The following is a 17447-nucleotide window of genomic DNA, read 5'->3' as shown; positions in this document are numbered from 1 at the left end:
TTATAGGGTTTCTTGTTTGGTTTCCTCTGTTTGGCTTGGCACTTCTCTTTATCCCGGCTTTCTGTGTATCAGCATGTCGGTTTGTGAACAAAGAGTTGACGCTGAATCTTGGCTTCTGCACGTTATCATAAAGTAACATCAGAGCACAGGAGAAGTTCAGCAGGCTGTGCTTGTGGCAGTGAGGTGATGTGTGATAATGGGCAAAGTCGTCTGCAGGAGCACAACTCATCCCGTTATTTATGTTGTTAGAAACAAACAAAAGATTTTCTTCATGACTTTTTCCTTGTGACTCCTATTAAATTATTAAGAAAATTATTAGCATGCTTTTCAAGGCCTTCTTTTCTAAACTAAACTCCTGGCACTATTAATTCAGTGATTCATTAACAGTTGTGAGAGTTGTAGGCAGGCAAGTATGCTTCAAAGTTCACAGCATTTTAACTTGTCAGCTATGCTCTGCATATGTAGAAGTGACTTCATGAAATATATTTTGTTCTGGAAGTTTGCATTATAGTTATTTTCTTTGAGAAAACAATGGGCACCTTCAGTGTTCTTGGCATTAGGAAGTAATCCTTGTTTTAGTTGCATTCAGTGTTTAACAACACAGAGCAACCTTGAAACAGCTTGATAATGCTGGGTAGGAGCCTAGGAATGATGGCTGATCTGCATCTTGGCATAAAGCTTTCCTGGGGGAAGTTTATTGTGACTGTTGAATTGAAGTTCTTTTAATACTAGAAGTATCTATTAGCTTCTAATTATATTTCTATAATTTCTTAAGTACTGCAAGTTATTACTGAAAAACAGAGTTCTTCATTTAAAAGACCTTCTTCTGGGAGTGTTAATCCTGGGGAAAAAGAAAAACATCAGGTTCATTGTTGTTATCAGTGTCACTGTGAGAACAATTCAAACTGGGAACAAAGGATACCTGTGCTCAGTTGTGTATGGCTCCTCGTGTGCTCACTGGTTCTCCTCAAATCCTGAAGCTAAGTAATACAACTCTTTGAAGGTGTGTAGTTTGAAACCAGGCAGGTATTTGAAATATAGAATTTTCAAAATAAGTTCTTAGTCCATACCTTTTTCAATTGTTCATCCGTACATCTAGACTGTGTTGTGATAGGAACATTTTTCTGAGATACCCGAGCGTGTTGAATCCTTTCAGAATTACTTAAGGCTTTGTCTATATGCTCTTGTTTGTGCTCTGTTTTAACAGTCTTCAGTTAATGTTAAATAGCACTGGATTAACAGGACTTGTGGCAAGCTTAATTCACAGTTTGTGCATCGCAAAGTCAAGCTCTTAAAATATTAAGATACCGTATAACTTTTACTTGTGTACTGTTTTATTTGATGATTTATTTGAGGAGAAACATCAGAGTCATTTAATGCCTTAAAGAAACGTGTTTCAGTTAATTGGAAATCTGGAAGTCAAGTTAAAGAAACTCAGTCAAAAATGATCACTGTGTGAGTGAGGTGTACTGCAGTGTCTGTTATGTCTGTATAACCATCAGTTGGGGTTTATGGTTAGAACAGGAGTTACCAGCAGGTCAGTTGGACAGGACCTGAAGCACTTCCTTGATCACATTCTGATATTAGATAACTTTGGGGGCTGCTCTAGAAGTTTGTTTCTTTACTGTCACAACTTTCATAAAGCTGGAATCCCAGCTGGTCACTTTGAATACCATTTCAGTAATGTGAAAAGAAATAGGAGAAAGGTAGAATTTATCTTAAATAGATGCATATATCTTATGCTTCTAGTACATAGTGCTTGGAAATTTTAGGCTTGCGTAAAACAATATATGAAGTGAATCTCTGTTCTTCTTTGACACTCTCAGACTGTGTGTTCAGAGATCTGTTCTCTGGCTATGATCTGTAATTTTGACAGGTATGAACAAGTTCTTAGTTGGGGGCAATGTCCTTTGTGACTGTTTCATTGAACGCAACAAAAATGCATGCAAGTGTATTAAACAGTACATCACTGTAAATGGTGATGCTCTTTAAGGAATGGAAATAACTGTAAAACCTGTCTGAGGGTGATTTTTAGAAGTGTGGAAATAGTGCTAGGAAATGTGAAGAAAAGAGAGAATGAGACCCCAGAAGGCAAGAGTGGCCATGCTCTGGCCTGGCTGGTCAGATGCTGATATGATTGCAAATATATTTGAAAGATATTCTGATACGATATGCTCCTCTATGTTTTAGGACATTTGAGCTTTTGTGTTTCAGTGCCTTGTGCTGCTGGATATTGAACAGTCTATTTCCTGCTGTGCACATGAGAAATTCTTTTCTGAACACATGAGGGAGTTGTGGGAAGGCGTTTATAAACTGTCAGCATCTGAGTGGTTAAGTCTGCATCCTTGCTATAGATGGAGAAGAACACCAGCCTTCATTAAAATGGCTTTCAGCCTTTAGCACGTATCTGGGATTTACAATTAAAGCACTTGAGATTTTATATGGCTGCATGAGATGGTATCTGGTAAAGGCAGCTGTCAAGTTATTTCAGAAATGCCCGTGGCGATTAAAATTGAATAAGATCAGGTGTATATATAGTAGTTTTGAAATATTGCCACCCAAGAACCTACGGCTGCAGTGTATTATTGCTTTTAAAAGGATCTGAAGGTTCAGTGATGCAATAAGAAGGCGCCACTCTATTGAGCTTCTTACTGAGCTGGTGCCTGGTGGTCTTTCCCTGGTCATGCACTTCCACTGCTCCTCCTTTGCTCCCTCTGCTGTTTGATGGCATGAGGAGCCAATTCAGCCTGCTAACTGAAGTGGAAGAAATGACTACTTTCTTGCCAGACGTTTAACCTTGCTGGTTTATGGTGCAGGAACAGGTTCAGGAAGAGCATAGGAATGGGGGAGAAGGAGGGTAAAAATGAAGCAGACATCAGTTACTCTAGTGATACAGTGCTGACTATGCCTTAAATGTGAGTTTTGAGTGAATCACTTTTGGTCATTCGCTTCACCAAAAACTGTCTTGAGCAAAAGAAAGTACATTTTTCAGTCCAGTCAGTTTTAGTGCCAGCTCAAGGGAGGGGCAAAAATGAGATAGATGAAAAAGAGCAGCAGGACCTGCCCTTCTGCTAGCAGTTGTGAAACCGCAGCCCAGATTAATTGCTCGGTGAAATTCTGGTTGGGAAACAGATAGTGGGGTTACTGGCTTTTGATGCACTTCAGCACAGAAGTACTGAGTTTGAATGCTACGTACATTTCTTAATGCTAGTTACATATAAAGGGTATGTTTTTAAAGAGACAAACTATACATTTAAAAAACTTGGAAAAGTGCAACTTCATTAAAATTACAATAAATATTGTCTTAAGGATATTTATCACAAGCTGAAACTTCGAGTCTGTGAATCAGTGATGATGCTTGCAATAAAGAGTTGTCTAGCAAGTTAGCTTACCCACTGCACAGTGTCTAGCAATATTTTGGGTTTTTTTTCCACTAACAATCTTGAATTGCAGTTGAACTATTTGCTATTGTTGTGCAAATCTTAATCTGTTTGTCTTGACTTCACCTTTTAGAATAGTGCATGCTTGATTTATCCACATACTTTATAGACAGTTACCATCTTCTACTATGATGCAGAGAAACTGTTCACGTTGCTGATTTTCAGTACTGTGAGTTTCTATGTGTATTTCCTCCATAATCTTTGCGGGTACTGAGGTTGGTCTGACAAGTGTAGATCTCCAGGTCCTCCTTTGAGACAGGATGACACTTGTCTGCCAGTTGTCAGGAACCTCCCTCTATCTCAAAGACTTTTCAAAGCTGGTAGTCCCTGAATCACATCAGTCAGCTTCCTCAACGCTCTTGGATGCAGCCCGCCTGGTCTCATGGATTTCAGGATGTCCATTACCTTCCTTGCTTTACTCCCACAGACTGCAGAGGTTTCTCTAGAGGGGAAAGAATTCTTAGTGGGCTGGGGGGAAGGCGAGAGCACAATTAATGAACATCAAGTTGTTCAGCATTGACCACCAGATAACGGTTATATATAGCTGCTCAAAGTGTGCCAAGAGGCTTACAGCTAAAATCCTTTGTGTAATGTGTGGAGCTTAGGTAGAAGGTGAGAAAGTACATCTCAGGCCTGTCCAAGTGGGGTCTGTGGCTGCTCAGCAAGTAAGACAACTGTAGATTCCTGGAGCTCTCTATTGGTGCTGAAGCACTCTAGATGCATACACACAAGTCTTCAGCATGGACTATCACCTTGAGATGTGTAGGCAGAACCTTTGGATGTTTTGGCCAATCTTGTTTAAATTAAGTCCTTCCTTTCATTTAATTCTGATTCCAGGAATATAAAGCTTTGTTCTTGGAGGATTTTTCTCTTGGGGAATACAACATTTAATTTACCAAGTCCATGGAAGGCTGAACTGTCCAGTTTGAAGGCTGTTCCATTGGTATCTGTATCCTAAAGTGCTGCTGTCCTCTAGCTTAGCAGTTTCCCAAAGTATAACATTGGCTTATTGCATTATAGTGCCTGGAAAGGCGGTGTGCTGTCTTTGATGTTCAGCTGATGCAACACGTGACACTTGTAGAACAGCTGTTTTAAGCTTCGTCTGGTTTTTCATGCTTCAGTATTTCCTGCTGCAGGCTGGTTGCCAGCTTTTTTTCGTAGATATGTCTTGGAGTCCCCATTCCAAAACAACAGTTTTTTCAGTGACAGCAAGGTAGTCACAGGATCTCATCACAGTTCTGTATCTGTGTGTGTGCCATTGTAACCGGTTGTTGGGCTGCACTGCTCTCAGATTCTTCTTCCTTCTCAGTGCAGAATCCTGTAGCTACAGAAACTGTAGCTAGTGGAGGTACCTGCCTTGTGCACCTCTGTGAGAGGCACCTAGTGGGTGTCTGAAGGTGTACTTGCAGTTCTGTGGGGGTGCTGTTAGTATGTGGTCTGGAACACAGAACCTGGCAAGAGTATTTGGAGACATCCTTGCACCAGTATGTATGCTGTATTGGAAATAAAAATTGTTTTTTCCATCTCAGCAAACTGCTATTGGCATCTGTCTCAACCCAGTCAGGTTGAGGTTCTTGGTGTTCTGAAATTCCCTTGGGCTAAATTAAGGTGAAAATGTGCCAAACAATTGGTTAATTGTTTGTATCTTGCTGCAATATTTAGCACAAGACATGGAGTAGGTATGTATTTATCTATACCTTATTGCCAGTAAGTTATGATGATATGTCTAGCATTACATTCTAATATAACCTGAAAAGGGAGACAGAAGGGAGAGGAAGACATAAAAAAGAGATCAGATAGAGAAGGAAAATACAAATTTGTTGGTTTCAGCATGGCCTCTGTCAGACAGTGTTCAGATGGCAGGTGCGCAGCTGACCTTTGAGTAGTATTCCTTTTTATTTATTGCAAAAAGGGGAGTTTTGCATATGTGTCTGTAGTTTGTATGTACGATGGGAGTAGGTGAGATTCAGCATTTGCGCACGTATGGAAGGGAGAATGGTGGCACCAACCCTTTCTTCCAATGGATTTGGTCATAGAGACTGTCCCTTACCAGGTCGGTAATTGCAGGGATGGCTGTCCATCCTCCAAGGTGCTCCACACCCTGTTCAGCAAACACTTGGAGTTCCCTGTTCCAACTGCAAACCAAGTACTCCATTTCCATTCCTTCTTTGCACATAAGCAGCGCTCCAGTGCTTGAGACACTGAAAAACAGTGCTGGAGTTTTTCCATGGCACTTTGCAGCACATCATGGAAGGTTTTTTTATCTTAAGAAAATTTATTTTTTACAGAAGTTGAGTTACTTATTAAGCTCCCTTTGTGAAGAAGAAAATTATTTTTGTTTTGTAAATGGTTTTATTAAAAGGTTATGTATTGGTTAGAGACTTTGGTTGCTACAGCAGTGGTAGCACTTTGCTTGTTTCTGCAAATGAAAGTTAACATATATGTTGAAGTTTTCCATTCTACTCTGACTGAAGTCCATCTTCAGGAAAGCTCTGAAATGACGTATGTTCCAGGTGGGATGCAGCTGCTAGGGAAGTGTTTGTGTCAAGTGCTGGTTGTGAGGGTCCTTAAAACATAAGGGCTTGGGTAGCTTTGGTGTTTGTTACAGTTCTGAGGAAAGGGAAAAGAAATAGCACTGCTTCCTTTTGTGATCACAGGGAGCGTGTAACTTCACTTTGGCAGAAGGAATTGCTTTTTGATTTCTGAAGGATTTAACTTCAGCATAACACAGAGCATGTTGCAAGGCTTTTTATTATGAGAAGTCTTTTGCTGTCTTATTACAGCATGAAGCATTTTAAAACTATTCTTTGCATGACTCGGCTTAGCTTTCCACCTGCTCACAAGATCTGAAACAGGTGCGCAGCATCGTTGGATCTTTAGTAAGTTGTTATGCTTGAACACTTATTTCTGGGTGTCTGAAGCTTTTTAAAGAGTACCTTGCCTAACTGAGAAAAATGGCCCAAAGCAATGTAATGGATACATTCATAGTATTTTCCTACTGCAGAAAAGTGGAAGATAAGTTGTTGAATAGTCTTGGGATTAGAGAACACAGAAGTCTGCATGTTCTGCAGCATACTAGCTCCTTTGTTTTGATGAAGTTTTAGAGTTATTTGTCGTATTCTAGCCTGCATTTCTTTCAAAATTAAAGCTTCAGTTTAACTGGCACCAGTTAATTCTGAAGTTTTTCTTTAATGCTGGTATCTGGAATGGAAATCATATACTGGCAGTCAGGTAATTACAAGAATTGTTTAAAGTCGGTACGTTCATCAGTCTGATAAAACAACTGGACCCAGGCTAATGGTGGTTTGTTTATTGTAGCTCTTTTGCACAAGGAGGTGTTCGTGCTTCCTTGTGTGGGGGTGTGCCCACACCGGTTAGAGAAACACAGGCGTGGGCAACTTTCTTCACCCTCAGCATTCTTCATGCTCGCTGCTGAAGCTTTGCATTTATTTTGTCTCTTATTTAGAATTAATGCAGACATGCTTAAATCACTAATTTTGTGAATGTTAAAGGCACCTGAGAAGCCTCTGTAAAACCGAGTAAGAATTGGCTTGTATTTGGAGACCGAGAGGAAATTAGAATGAAGTTTTGTTATTGGACTGCATTTGTCAAAGGCAGCATTTGCCTGCAGTACTCAGAGTAAATTTTAATGCATTTATCTGCCATGTATCATTACCTGAATTTTAAAGAGAGATGGCAGTATCATCTTGTGCATGTTGCTACTGAGTGCAAGTGATGAGCCTGTGAGTGTTAATTTATTTAGTCATTTTCTGTATCGCTTATTGAGGTGTGTGGAGGTGAGACATCAATCACTTGGAAAGGAACAGGAGCACTGAGAAATTTATTGTATTAATTTAAAGAAGACCTCACAACAATAAATACATGGAAAGGTAGATTTGTACTTTTGCTTCTGAAATTGTGGTGTTAGAACAATAACTTTTTTCCTTGTGAAAATGTAACTATTTGCTGTATATTACTGAGGCAAAGCTTGAGAAGGCTGAAGCGTAAACTAAAGAATGTCTGTTTCTCTGTAAGTAGGAGGTTGAGGAAGGAAGGCTTTGAAGCTCGGTTTGGAGCCAGGAACAATGGAGCAAATGTGTACAGAACAACATTCTGTGTGAAAAATAACAAATAGAAAATGGAGAAGGAAAAAAAAAAAAAAGAAAAGGAAAAAAAAAAAAGAAAAGAAAAAGAAAAAGCTTTGTGCAACTCTGAAAGAGAAAGTGATGCCTGACATACCACCGATTTGTGGGCGCCCAGACTTCAGAACACAGTGCTAGATACTGCTGTGCGAAGTAGGTGCTATGATATTTAAGCAATTCTTGTATTTCTCCATGTGGAAAAAGTAAGGATTCCAGGCTCAACCTGGAATTGGAAATCATTCTGCTTGTGTTCTGCGTTCTAATTTTATGTTGTTAGTGTAAGATTCTGTTTTTGTGCTGTAGCATTCAGCAGAGACTATTCAGAGTTTGTATCAGCTTAATCTTTTCACTTTTCATAAGTGAAGTACAAATGACCTTTGGTATCTTTTTGTGGAAGGCCATGTGCTCAGCTAGTCAAAGTGAGGCTGGTGCATTTGGTGCACTCTGTCACCTTGTGACTTCTCTGATCACAAAAAGGATGGGAATGATGACCTTCAGCAAAAAGGCAGTTTTCCAAAACACTTGTTCATGTTTTGGAATGTGCTGCAGCAAAGGGGTTGTGCGGGGAAGAACTCATGGAGATTTTTACTGAACACTGACAGTTGTAAATGCTGCTTCTAGAAATAAATTGACAGTGTATTGATTTTTGCATAACCACTGGAGTTGGTGCTTGCCCTTGGGTGATGCGATCCCCAGAGTAGTTTCTGTGATGGTAATGAATAGCTCCTCTTCAAGAACAGTTGCTTCTTTGGATCAGCTCTTTGGGGAGCTGATGATGCAGAGGCATTCTGCGAGCCTGTTTCAGACCCGGTGGATGTTTGCATGCTGGTATTCTGAATATCAAAACGTGCAATTACTCTGAATTTTTGTAACATTCTGCTTTGTTTGATATGTTTAATTCCTTCCAGCTTAATGTTTAGTACAGTAAGAAACATATATGACTTGTCATATATAATCTGACTTAGAAACCAGATCCACCGAAGTGACTTGCTCTTGAAAATGGTAGATTGCAGGTATCTAAGTAATTCCTCATGATTGTACATTTAAAATGCTCAAACTATTTAAAAATGTTTTCACCAAACAAAAATAATCTTGTATGTGCTACCTGTACTTCAGGGTGGTTTGCTCCCGTGTTGCAATCTTTTTGTCCTCCATGTTATGTTCTACTGCTTCAACTTTGTTTTTTGTTCTTTTGATCACAATGGATCAGTTAATGAATCAGTTTCTCTTAATTCTCTACACAAAGTCTGTGTTTACTTTTGGCAAGTAGATGCAATGTTTTTCAGGTAGTTCACTGATGGCATCTGATTTGGGAGTGCAGTAAATCTTCTTGTGAAGAGTGTCTGGAGGATGTGCATACAGGGGATGGGGCCCAGGGGGTTGTTGAGATATGAAAATATACTTCTCATTAAATGAGTGCTCTGCTCTCCATTTACTGTGTGTGTTTCTATGATCATGTGGGCTCTGTTAACTGTTAAGAACATGAATCCTGGATGGAAACTGTATCAATTAGGGAGAGCTGACCAAAATCTGAACTATCTTGAAGTCAATAATATGTATAGTGGCTCCTTGCCTGGAGGAAAATAGTAGCCTGTTAGCTTTTTCCTTGATCCTGCTCTTGTGATTACCAGCCAGCCGGTAGGCTGTTTGGTAGGCATCTGAGCAAATCTCAGCAGTCTATCTGACAGGTGTCTGGGCAGCACAAGAAGTTTTCTATGGTGTTATTGACCTACTAATGCTAACCTTGGTGTGAAAAATACTGTGTTGAAGTAAAAATACCTGGTGTTTAGTGGAAATACAAGGCTGATAGCATCATCCTTTATGAGCACGTTTCTAGATCTGCAAACAGCTCTCAAATGCTAGTGCCTGTGATCTGTTCTGTATCTCTCTTCCACCATGAGGATGGGAGGACAAGAATAGTTTTCCACTTCTGTCATTCATTCTTAAGTAAATCAGAAATAATATCTTAGAAGGAAATATTCAAAATAGACTGAACTGAACCTTTAACAAAACTCTCCCACATGATGGAACATTCCATGTTATACAAATATTGTATTTCTGGATGGTATGATTTGCTATTAATTTTACTTGATGATCTGGCACGTGGAATGTATACCTTTTGAGCAAGTACTTCAGTGTGCCGTGAGAGCAGAGTGCAAATGGATGTATGGTTCTTTTAGGGAAACAGAAGGAAGATGTGAAGCTGTTGAACTTGGTGTGTTTGGGTGTGAAGCACATCTCATGCATAGCATTCCTACTGACAGTTACGTAGTTTGCATTGTGGAGTAATTTTGATTGAAATGAAAGCGGAAGGAGTCCACCTCTGCACTATAACTGCAAGTGTTTATTCGGTCTGTGGAACCAGAGTAGAATGAATCTGAAGTATACAAGGAACTGAAAAAGATAACTAAAATGCATGTGGAGTGAAAATTGGGTTCTCATTGCCAGCTGCTGTGCTCCAAGATATCGCACCTCATAGTGTGGTTGTAACGTTAGTAAATTCTTAGGCATGCTAACCTGCTAACCTTTACTTCTTTCTCTTTTCAGGCCAGTATGGAAACCCTCTAAATAAATACATTAGACATTATGAAGGATTATCTTACGATGTGGATTTGTTACACCAAAAACACCAGCGTGCCAAAAGAGCAGTATCGCATGAAGATCAGTTCTTGCACCTTGACTTTCATGCTCATGGAAGGTTAGTGATGTTTCTAAAAGGTATTTGCTTTAAACAATTTAGTCTTATGTTTTGTTTTTTTTTTAATTATAGTGATATATAAATGCTGAAATACAGTTGTTCATGTCTGAGAGAATATACTAAAATGCAGTATTGGCAGTTTATAGCAAGTGTTTGCTCTGGTGTCCAGTGTAAACGTCAAATTGCTGCTTGTAATCAGTCGTTCAAACCTGTGCTTGTAACTGTTAACGGACTTCAAAGATTCAGTAAGTAGAACTGGGAACAGAATTTCATCAGATTCTGACTTTATTGTGCAGCCATGGCATATTTGTTTACAAAAACTGTGCTGAACTTTGAGCGAATTTGGTTTACTTGAGGAAATGCACAGTTTCAAATTGCATTCCAAACCACAGATTTGGCCATGGAGTGTTCTGTTTCATGTGTAGTGAAATGGCGTTTTTCTGTGTAGCTTAGCAATTATTTGACATGGAGAAAACATAATTGCTGTTACAAGATTGCTTAGCTATACATTTAATTTCTGATTGAAACTTCTTCAAATAGTGAAGTTAGATAGTCAGTGTGAGTAGTGGAAGTATTATTTGTGGATTTCATTTAGAAAGTGTTGCTTCCTACTTTTTTTTATAATTGAGAAGAAAGAGAAAGTAAGTTAAACTATTTCTGTCTTTGCTTTTCTGCTGACTGCATCCTGTGCAACACCATTATTTTAATATTTTTTTAGGAATGTGTAACACCCTTGCTTGTCTAATTATTTAAATTACAAAGGAAATAACTAATGCTTGATAAATATTTGTTATCCTTATCTAGAAACACAGGGAACTTGACAGAGCAAAGGTAATACCACATCTTTTGAATGTGTTTGGAATGTTAATTTGAGTAAATATTCTCCTTCTGCACTAGCTTGTAATTTCTTCAAGGACTGAAGTGTTGCTATTGGCTGTATATGGCACAATGATTGAATTTCAGTGCACGTTCCCAAAAGGCAAGCATTAGGGTTGTGTTTGCAACTGCTTTAGAATAGCAACCAAAGTCCTAAATTTGAAATCCTGTCCTTAAATCCATGTTTTTGGGTGTGTTCTTAGTCCAATGAATTTTATTATTTGGTGGATAGTCACGCTGTTGATAACTCTGCCTTATCTTCACAGGCAATCAGTAGCCTTTCCAGCTAAATTCTTCTTATAATATAGGTCTTTGTTTTGAGTTGGCTTCTGATGAAATGGTTGCCTTATGGAGATAGGAAACAATGCAGAAGCTGTCTGAGTATCTACTGCAGTTCACTGCTGGAAGTAGCAAATGGAGCTAGCTGGACCACAAATGTTTTTATGTTCATCATTGTTCTCAAACATTGTTTGAGAAAACTTTCCTTATTTAATCTCCATCTGAAAATCAGAGTATATGGTTTAAAAACAATCTTTTCAAAATTCTTATTGTTGGAGGATCTAGAATAAAACTGTCAGATTTAATGCCTGAATTCAAACAAACCAGCTGCTATTAGATGCTAAAATACTAGCTCCATATGGCACTTTAGATCCCTGAAAGTAGGCTATGAATTCTTCTGAATTATCAACTGTGTACTGTAGATGAGTTGGCATTGTTGCTTCAAGAATGGTGCAAAATGTGCTTATTCCTGAAAGGCCTGAAGTAAGTAGGAATTCTTAAAACAATAAGGTCTTGTAGTTCATGTTGTTTTAAAGCAGTAGTTGTGTATCTCACACATGCCATTTTACATTGAATGTTTTAGTGTGAATTAATTTAAGGCCCTTTGGGCCTGAGGAAGATTCACACAAAATTAGTGAATGCAGTGTTAGCATTATCCTGGGGGGGAAAAAAGGTGCGTAAATGGAGTAAGCAATGCTTATGGCACTAGGCTGCAATACAGTGAAAGAATTTAAGGTGATCTAACTTCATTTTGTATGTCAAGGTAATGTCAGCAATTCCAAAAATTTTGTTGGAACATGACTAAAATTGAAAGGATGTATTTGCCTTTGTATGCTCAGTCTTGGTTGACTAAACCAAATGTATACTAAATGCATGCTTACTGTCTTTCACTTACTGAGTATAGCAGAACAATATCTTTTTCAGTATAGGCATTTGCAGTATATTGCAGAATATCTTGAACTGAGCTCCCATCAACTGCAGATGTCAAAAATATGCTGGATAATTCACTATTAGAAATTACATTTTGAGGACAGAACTTGAAAACCTTGCCTGATGTCAGATGATCTCTGAGCTTTAGAAAATAAGAATTCCTGACACTCAGAAGAATGAAGAAACTACCTCTATGCAGTATTTATCTGTGCTGTCAGCCCTTCTAATAACTTGCACTTTTTTTTCCCCTGGTTTGTCCTCTGAGTCACCAATCTGCAGCCACTTTGTCCCATCCCTGTTGGCTCTGATTGGTCAGGTTGCCTATGCAACATGAGTGAGTGAACAAGTAGAATTTTTCAAGCAGTACTTAAACACATAATAACGTTTTATTTCTAAGTTAAAGGTACACCAAGAGCTTTTTTCAGCTGTTTTGCAATTTAATTACCACTTTTCATAGTGTGTTTTTTTTTTTAACCTAAAATTGTATTTAAAAGAAAAAAAAAAGTTGTAAGTTGTGAAGTTCCAAGCTGCTACTGGAACATCTGGTCTCTACATAGTACTTATAATAACTGTTACTGGAAGTGCTTGCAATATACCTGCACCATCACTTCTTTGTAAGCAGTAGAGATAAAAAGGCCCTTCATATGGTTACGCTTGGAAATACTTTTTTAGTTGTTCAGTACTGTTGGATTGTTTCTATAAAATCTGGAAAACGTGGACTTCAAGAGTAAAAATTCTTCTCTGTGTTTAAATTTGTGCTTAGAAGTCATTGCAGCTAATTCCAGGGTTTTTTAGCTCCACGGATTCAAGTCTTAAAAATCAGCTCCATAGGAATAAAATGCCATACAGACTGAGGCTATGTCGGTTATGCAACTGGAACAACCTGTTCTTTAGGCTTCACCTGAGATAGTTTATCTGGACTCAGAAGTTCTTCTGCTGTTTCAGCTGCTGACCATCATCCGCGATTGTTCTTCATAAATGCTTGTAGGGGCTTGCTGTGTGATATGAGCTGTGCTGTTTCTGCTGTAACCATTTGACTTTTTTATTCTCTGTTCTACAGTAATTTGTTATCCATTTTATTGCCCTTCATTATTCAGAGATAACAAGTTTGTTCTTTAATAAGATAGTTATTGGCTGAGCAGGTTATAAAAATAAAGGGAACTGCCCGAAAGGAGCTGCTTAGTTTGGCTTTTTTTTGTCCACCTGGTTTTTAATTGTTAGAACCTGGCACAGCATGTATGTTGTCAACCTTATAAATAGAGGTGGGAAGGTTATTTTGGATAAACAGGAAACCAGGTGACACAGAATTTGCATTTACTACTAAAAGTTTTTACTGGGGGGGGGGGGGGGGGAGAAGAGTTTATTTTCAACCCTGGGTAAAGATTAATCTGCTCTTAAAAACAGAATACTGTACTCTTCAGGACAGAGAAATCATTGACCTAAGTTATAAGAGTGTAAACTAAACATGTAGCTACATGTTAACTGACTTGAATGGTTTCTGTTATCTGAGCTGGCTTATGTGTTGACAGCTATGTATATGAAGAATAATCAGTGGCAAATTGTCTAAAATGAGGGCTGCATTTCCTTAGAATGTTATCTTCTGGAATAACAAGCTTAGCAGGTCTGTCTTCTGGAGATCTGGAAAGAAATGAGTGGCAATCAGAAATGCTGCTATAAAGGCATTAACCACAGACCTTAGCTGTGAGGTTGGGATTGCTCCCTATTTTTATGCTATAGATACTGATGTACATTTTTAATATAAATACTTACCAAAGGACAGTTCCCTCTGTCCGCATCTGGATGGCTAATAGAACGATAAGTGCAGAGATTCCATCACCTGCTGTTTCAGATATTTTCTTTAGGACAGCTTGGGAGTTGTCAATTGATGGTGATGGAATACATTGTGTGGGTTTAATAGTAAATGGGAACAGCGTAAAATAAATGTCCTCAAGAGTAGATACAGCTTATGAGTGGGAAAAGAAAAGAAAAGAAAAGAAAAGAAAAGAAAAGAAAAGAAAAGAAAAGAAAAGAAAAGAAAAGAAAAGAAAAGAAAAGAAAAGAAAAGAAAAGAAAAGAAAAGAAAAGAAAAGAAAAGAAAAGAAAAGCACCTAGTTTCCTTTTTTCAAGCTGCTGATTATATCTTTCTTCATTAGTTTTGGAAAGCAATATGCTGGCTTTCTACCAGTGTCCTAATATATCAAATGTTTCATCATGGCAGAATCACTGACCTTAGAAGGTAACTCATAATCAAAACAAATGGAATAATAGATCAAGCATTAATTCTTACATGTCTACCTTTTATATTCTTCTTGTCAAATGCTGTCAACACGTGCACATAGCCTTCTTAAAGAAATTTATTAATAAAAAAACCCTGCTTTCTCTGTGATTAGAGCACAGAATTGAAATAACTGGAGCCCATGGGAAACTCATGTTTTTTAACTAAATATGACACTGTCAGCTATTTTTCTGCAGTTATCACTGTGTGCTTGTGAGTCTGATAGTCTCCCTGTGGTAAACTAAGGGAACATCAGAGTCTGTTTCCTGATAGTCTCAAGGTACTGCAATTAATGAGTAAGGCATGGCAAAATGTAGCTTTTAACAAAGTTGATTATAGAACAGTGTTAACAACTCTACCAAAAATTTCAGCTTCCATTGAAGAAGCAGCCATGCAGTAACTAAAGAATGCCTTGTTACTCTATCAGTTACCAGGTGTATGCAAGACAGAAGCAGCAACAGGAAAGGTCAAGTCGTGCTCTTAATTAGTTTATTTCTATCCTAGACAGTCCTACTACTGTGAAATGTCTTATGCAAGTTAGTAGATGTGGAAAAAGCATTATTTTTTCTGGGAATAATTACCTTCTGTCTGGTATCTCACTGGCCTAGGGAATACTAGGCTACAGTGTTCGGGGTGCTAACACAGAGAACTCTATGTACACAATAGAAATGGGAGCTACAAAAAACCCCACAAACACCTTCTGATGCCTCTTACTTATTCCACTGTGGCTAGTTTTGGAAACCAAGTTGATTAATGGTGTGGAGGAATCAGTGGTTCTTCTCTGGGACCTCCTCTCTATGGAAGAATTCATCAAGTTATGGATGTAGACAGGGAAAGAAAACTGAGACTTGTTCTCTTCCTTATCATTTTGAGAGGGATAGAGATTAGTTTACAGAAACCTTAATAAAGAGGAACAGCTAGTGACTTTGAAGAAATTCACAGTAAAATTTAAGTAAGCTTCTGTATCAGATAAGATACTGAAATGGATTTTCTGTAGGGTCTTTGGAGATCTCTTACTGACAGATGGGAAACGTTACTGGAGTTGATGGATGCATTCTTGATATTGTCTTTGAAAGAATGATGAGCTGGATTTTTGGGGGGTTCATGCCATACATTTGTTTGATGCAGTCATTACAATTTGGAGTTTCCCCAGCTATAAACTGGCATCTTCTTTCAGTGTAATTAATTTAATTGTAATCTGTAAGAAGCGTACTGGCTATTAGAAATAGCAATTTCTCCTGTATCTTTTTGATTGAGTTTTTTTTTTTTTTTTTTTTTTTTTTTGTAGTGGTATTCATTTAAACATAACAGCAAAGAAACCTTTTTGCACTTTGCTATTTTTTTTTCTTTTTTCTGGAGGCATACTGTGTTCACCAGAAAATGCCATCTTTGGTGCTCTTGGTGGGATTACTGTTCCAGCTCACCGCCGGCACACAACTATAGACTTATTCCAGAACAAAGTCTCTATCAGATATTAGGGAATGGAGGAGAGCTGTTCTAAAGTGTTGAAGATCTCTGGTCTTTTAATTTCAGTTCAGACATCCTTGAAGAGAGTCTGATCCTTAGTAACTATGGGGGATTTGGTCTCAGAGAAAACTTAAACTGAAGTGCATTTCAAACCTTTTGAAGTTACTGAGCAGGGTGTTACAAAGTGAGCGAAACTTGGTGATGTACTTGAGTGAAATTTGAGTTCTTATTGCTAGTCTTAATTTTGTCTGCCTGTTCATTTCCAATTTCTGTTTTGAAGAACCGTGCAGTATGGTTTAGCCTTTTGTTGCTTTTTTTCCCCTCTCCTAGAAAAATGCACTGCCAGAAAAATTCTGGCCTGGGATGCCTTCTGGGATGCTCATGCATGTTATTTTGTCATCTTCATGATCTGTCAGCAAAAAAAAAAGCATTTCAGAGATAGTAGAGACATTACTTAGTGGAAAATTATTTTAAGTCTGTAGGTGATAATATAACAGTAGCTGTCTGCTGTAGGCCTTGCTAAGTGGGTGTGAATTGCTTTTACCTGTTTGCATTCTTCAGTGAATGATTCTAATATTCAAATGCATCTGTAGTGAATCATTTCTTCATTTTAACAGGAGAATCTGCCCAGTTACATTACATCCATGTTGGGACTCTGATATGGGCACTGGCAGTCCTGGCTGTAAGCCTGAGCATCTCAAGGAGTGCTGAAGTAATCTTCCACATCTGCTAGCCGCATCTCAGAATTTCCTAACCTTGTGGGAGATGCTCTCCTTTGGTGGTGTGTTAGTGGTGAAGCTTCTTGGAAGTTTCATTTTCACTGTGACAGCAATAATAGATAGAGGTAGTTTGATTGTGAAGCAGTGTTTGCATTGTGGAATAGTCAGCATGAGTCACCAAGGAGCCCATACCATCTTTCAAGTATAGGCATGGCTTTTTCTTTATCTACAATATTGTGTTTTAATATACAGTTCTGAAATATTTATTACTGTAGTGTCATTATAATGTGCAAATGAAAATGGAAGATATATTTTGAGTATGTTTCAGATGCATTAAAAAGTTACTTTATTTCTTTTGTTATGAATGTTTGGGTTTCAGGTATAACAGTAATTAACTTCCTTACATTTTGTTTACATTTTATGTAGGTTGCTCTGAAAGTAATGCCTCTTATTTATTTCCATGGAAACTCCAACAGCTAGAAAAAGCAGAATAACACTAGTTGATAGAATAAATTCTCAGCTACGAAACACTCTTCTGACAGAACCACCATCATTAGCTGTGTGTTTTTGCCAACAGTGTACACGAGCCTGCATGCTGTGCTCATGGGAATCTGCACCAGC

At 38.2% G+C, this 17447-nt stretch overlaps 1 protein-coding gene across 1 annotated transcript in view; it reads left to right on the top strand.

Moving 5' to 3' along the window:
* ADAM10 (ADAM metallopeptidase domain 10) overlaps positions 1-17447 on the top strand; it is a gene marked incomplete at both ends in the record, with an annotated part of 39881 nt that overhangs the window by 742 nt on the left and 21692 nt on the right. The window contains one exon of the mRNA XM_079540865.1: positions 10130-10280. Coding sequence (XP_079396991.1) covers positions 10130-10280 — 151 coding nt within the window. The remainder of the gene's footprint in view (positions 1-10129; positions 10281-17447) is intronic.

The sequence above is a fragment of the Tetrao urogallus genome (assembly GCF_951394365.1).
Source record: "Tetrao urogallus genome assembly, chromosome: 11".
Taxonomy (NCBI): domain Eukaryota; kingdom Metazoa; phylum Chordata; class Aves; order Galliformes; family Phasianidae; genus Tetrao; species Tetrao urogallus.
Note: the sequence above shows the minus strand (reverse complement) of the source record. Positions and strands in the feature narration are given on the sequence as shown.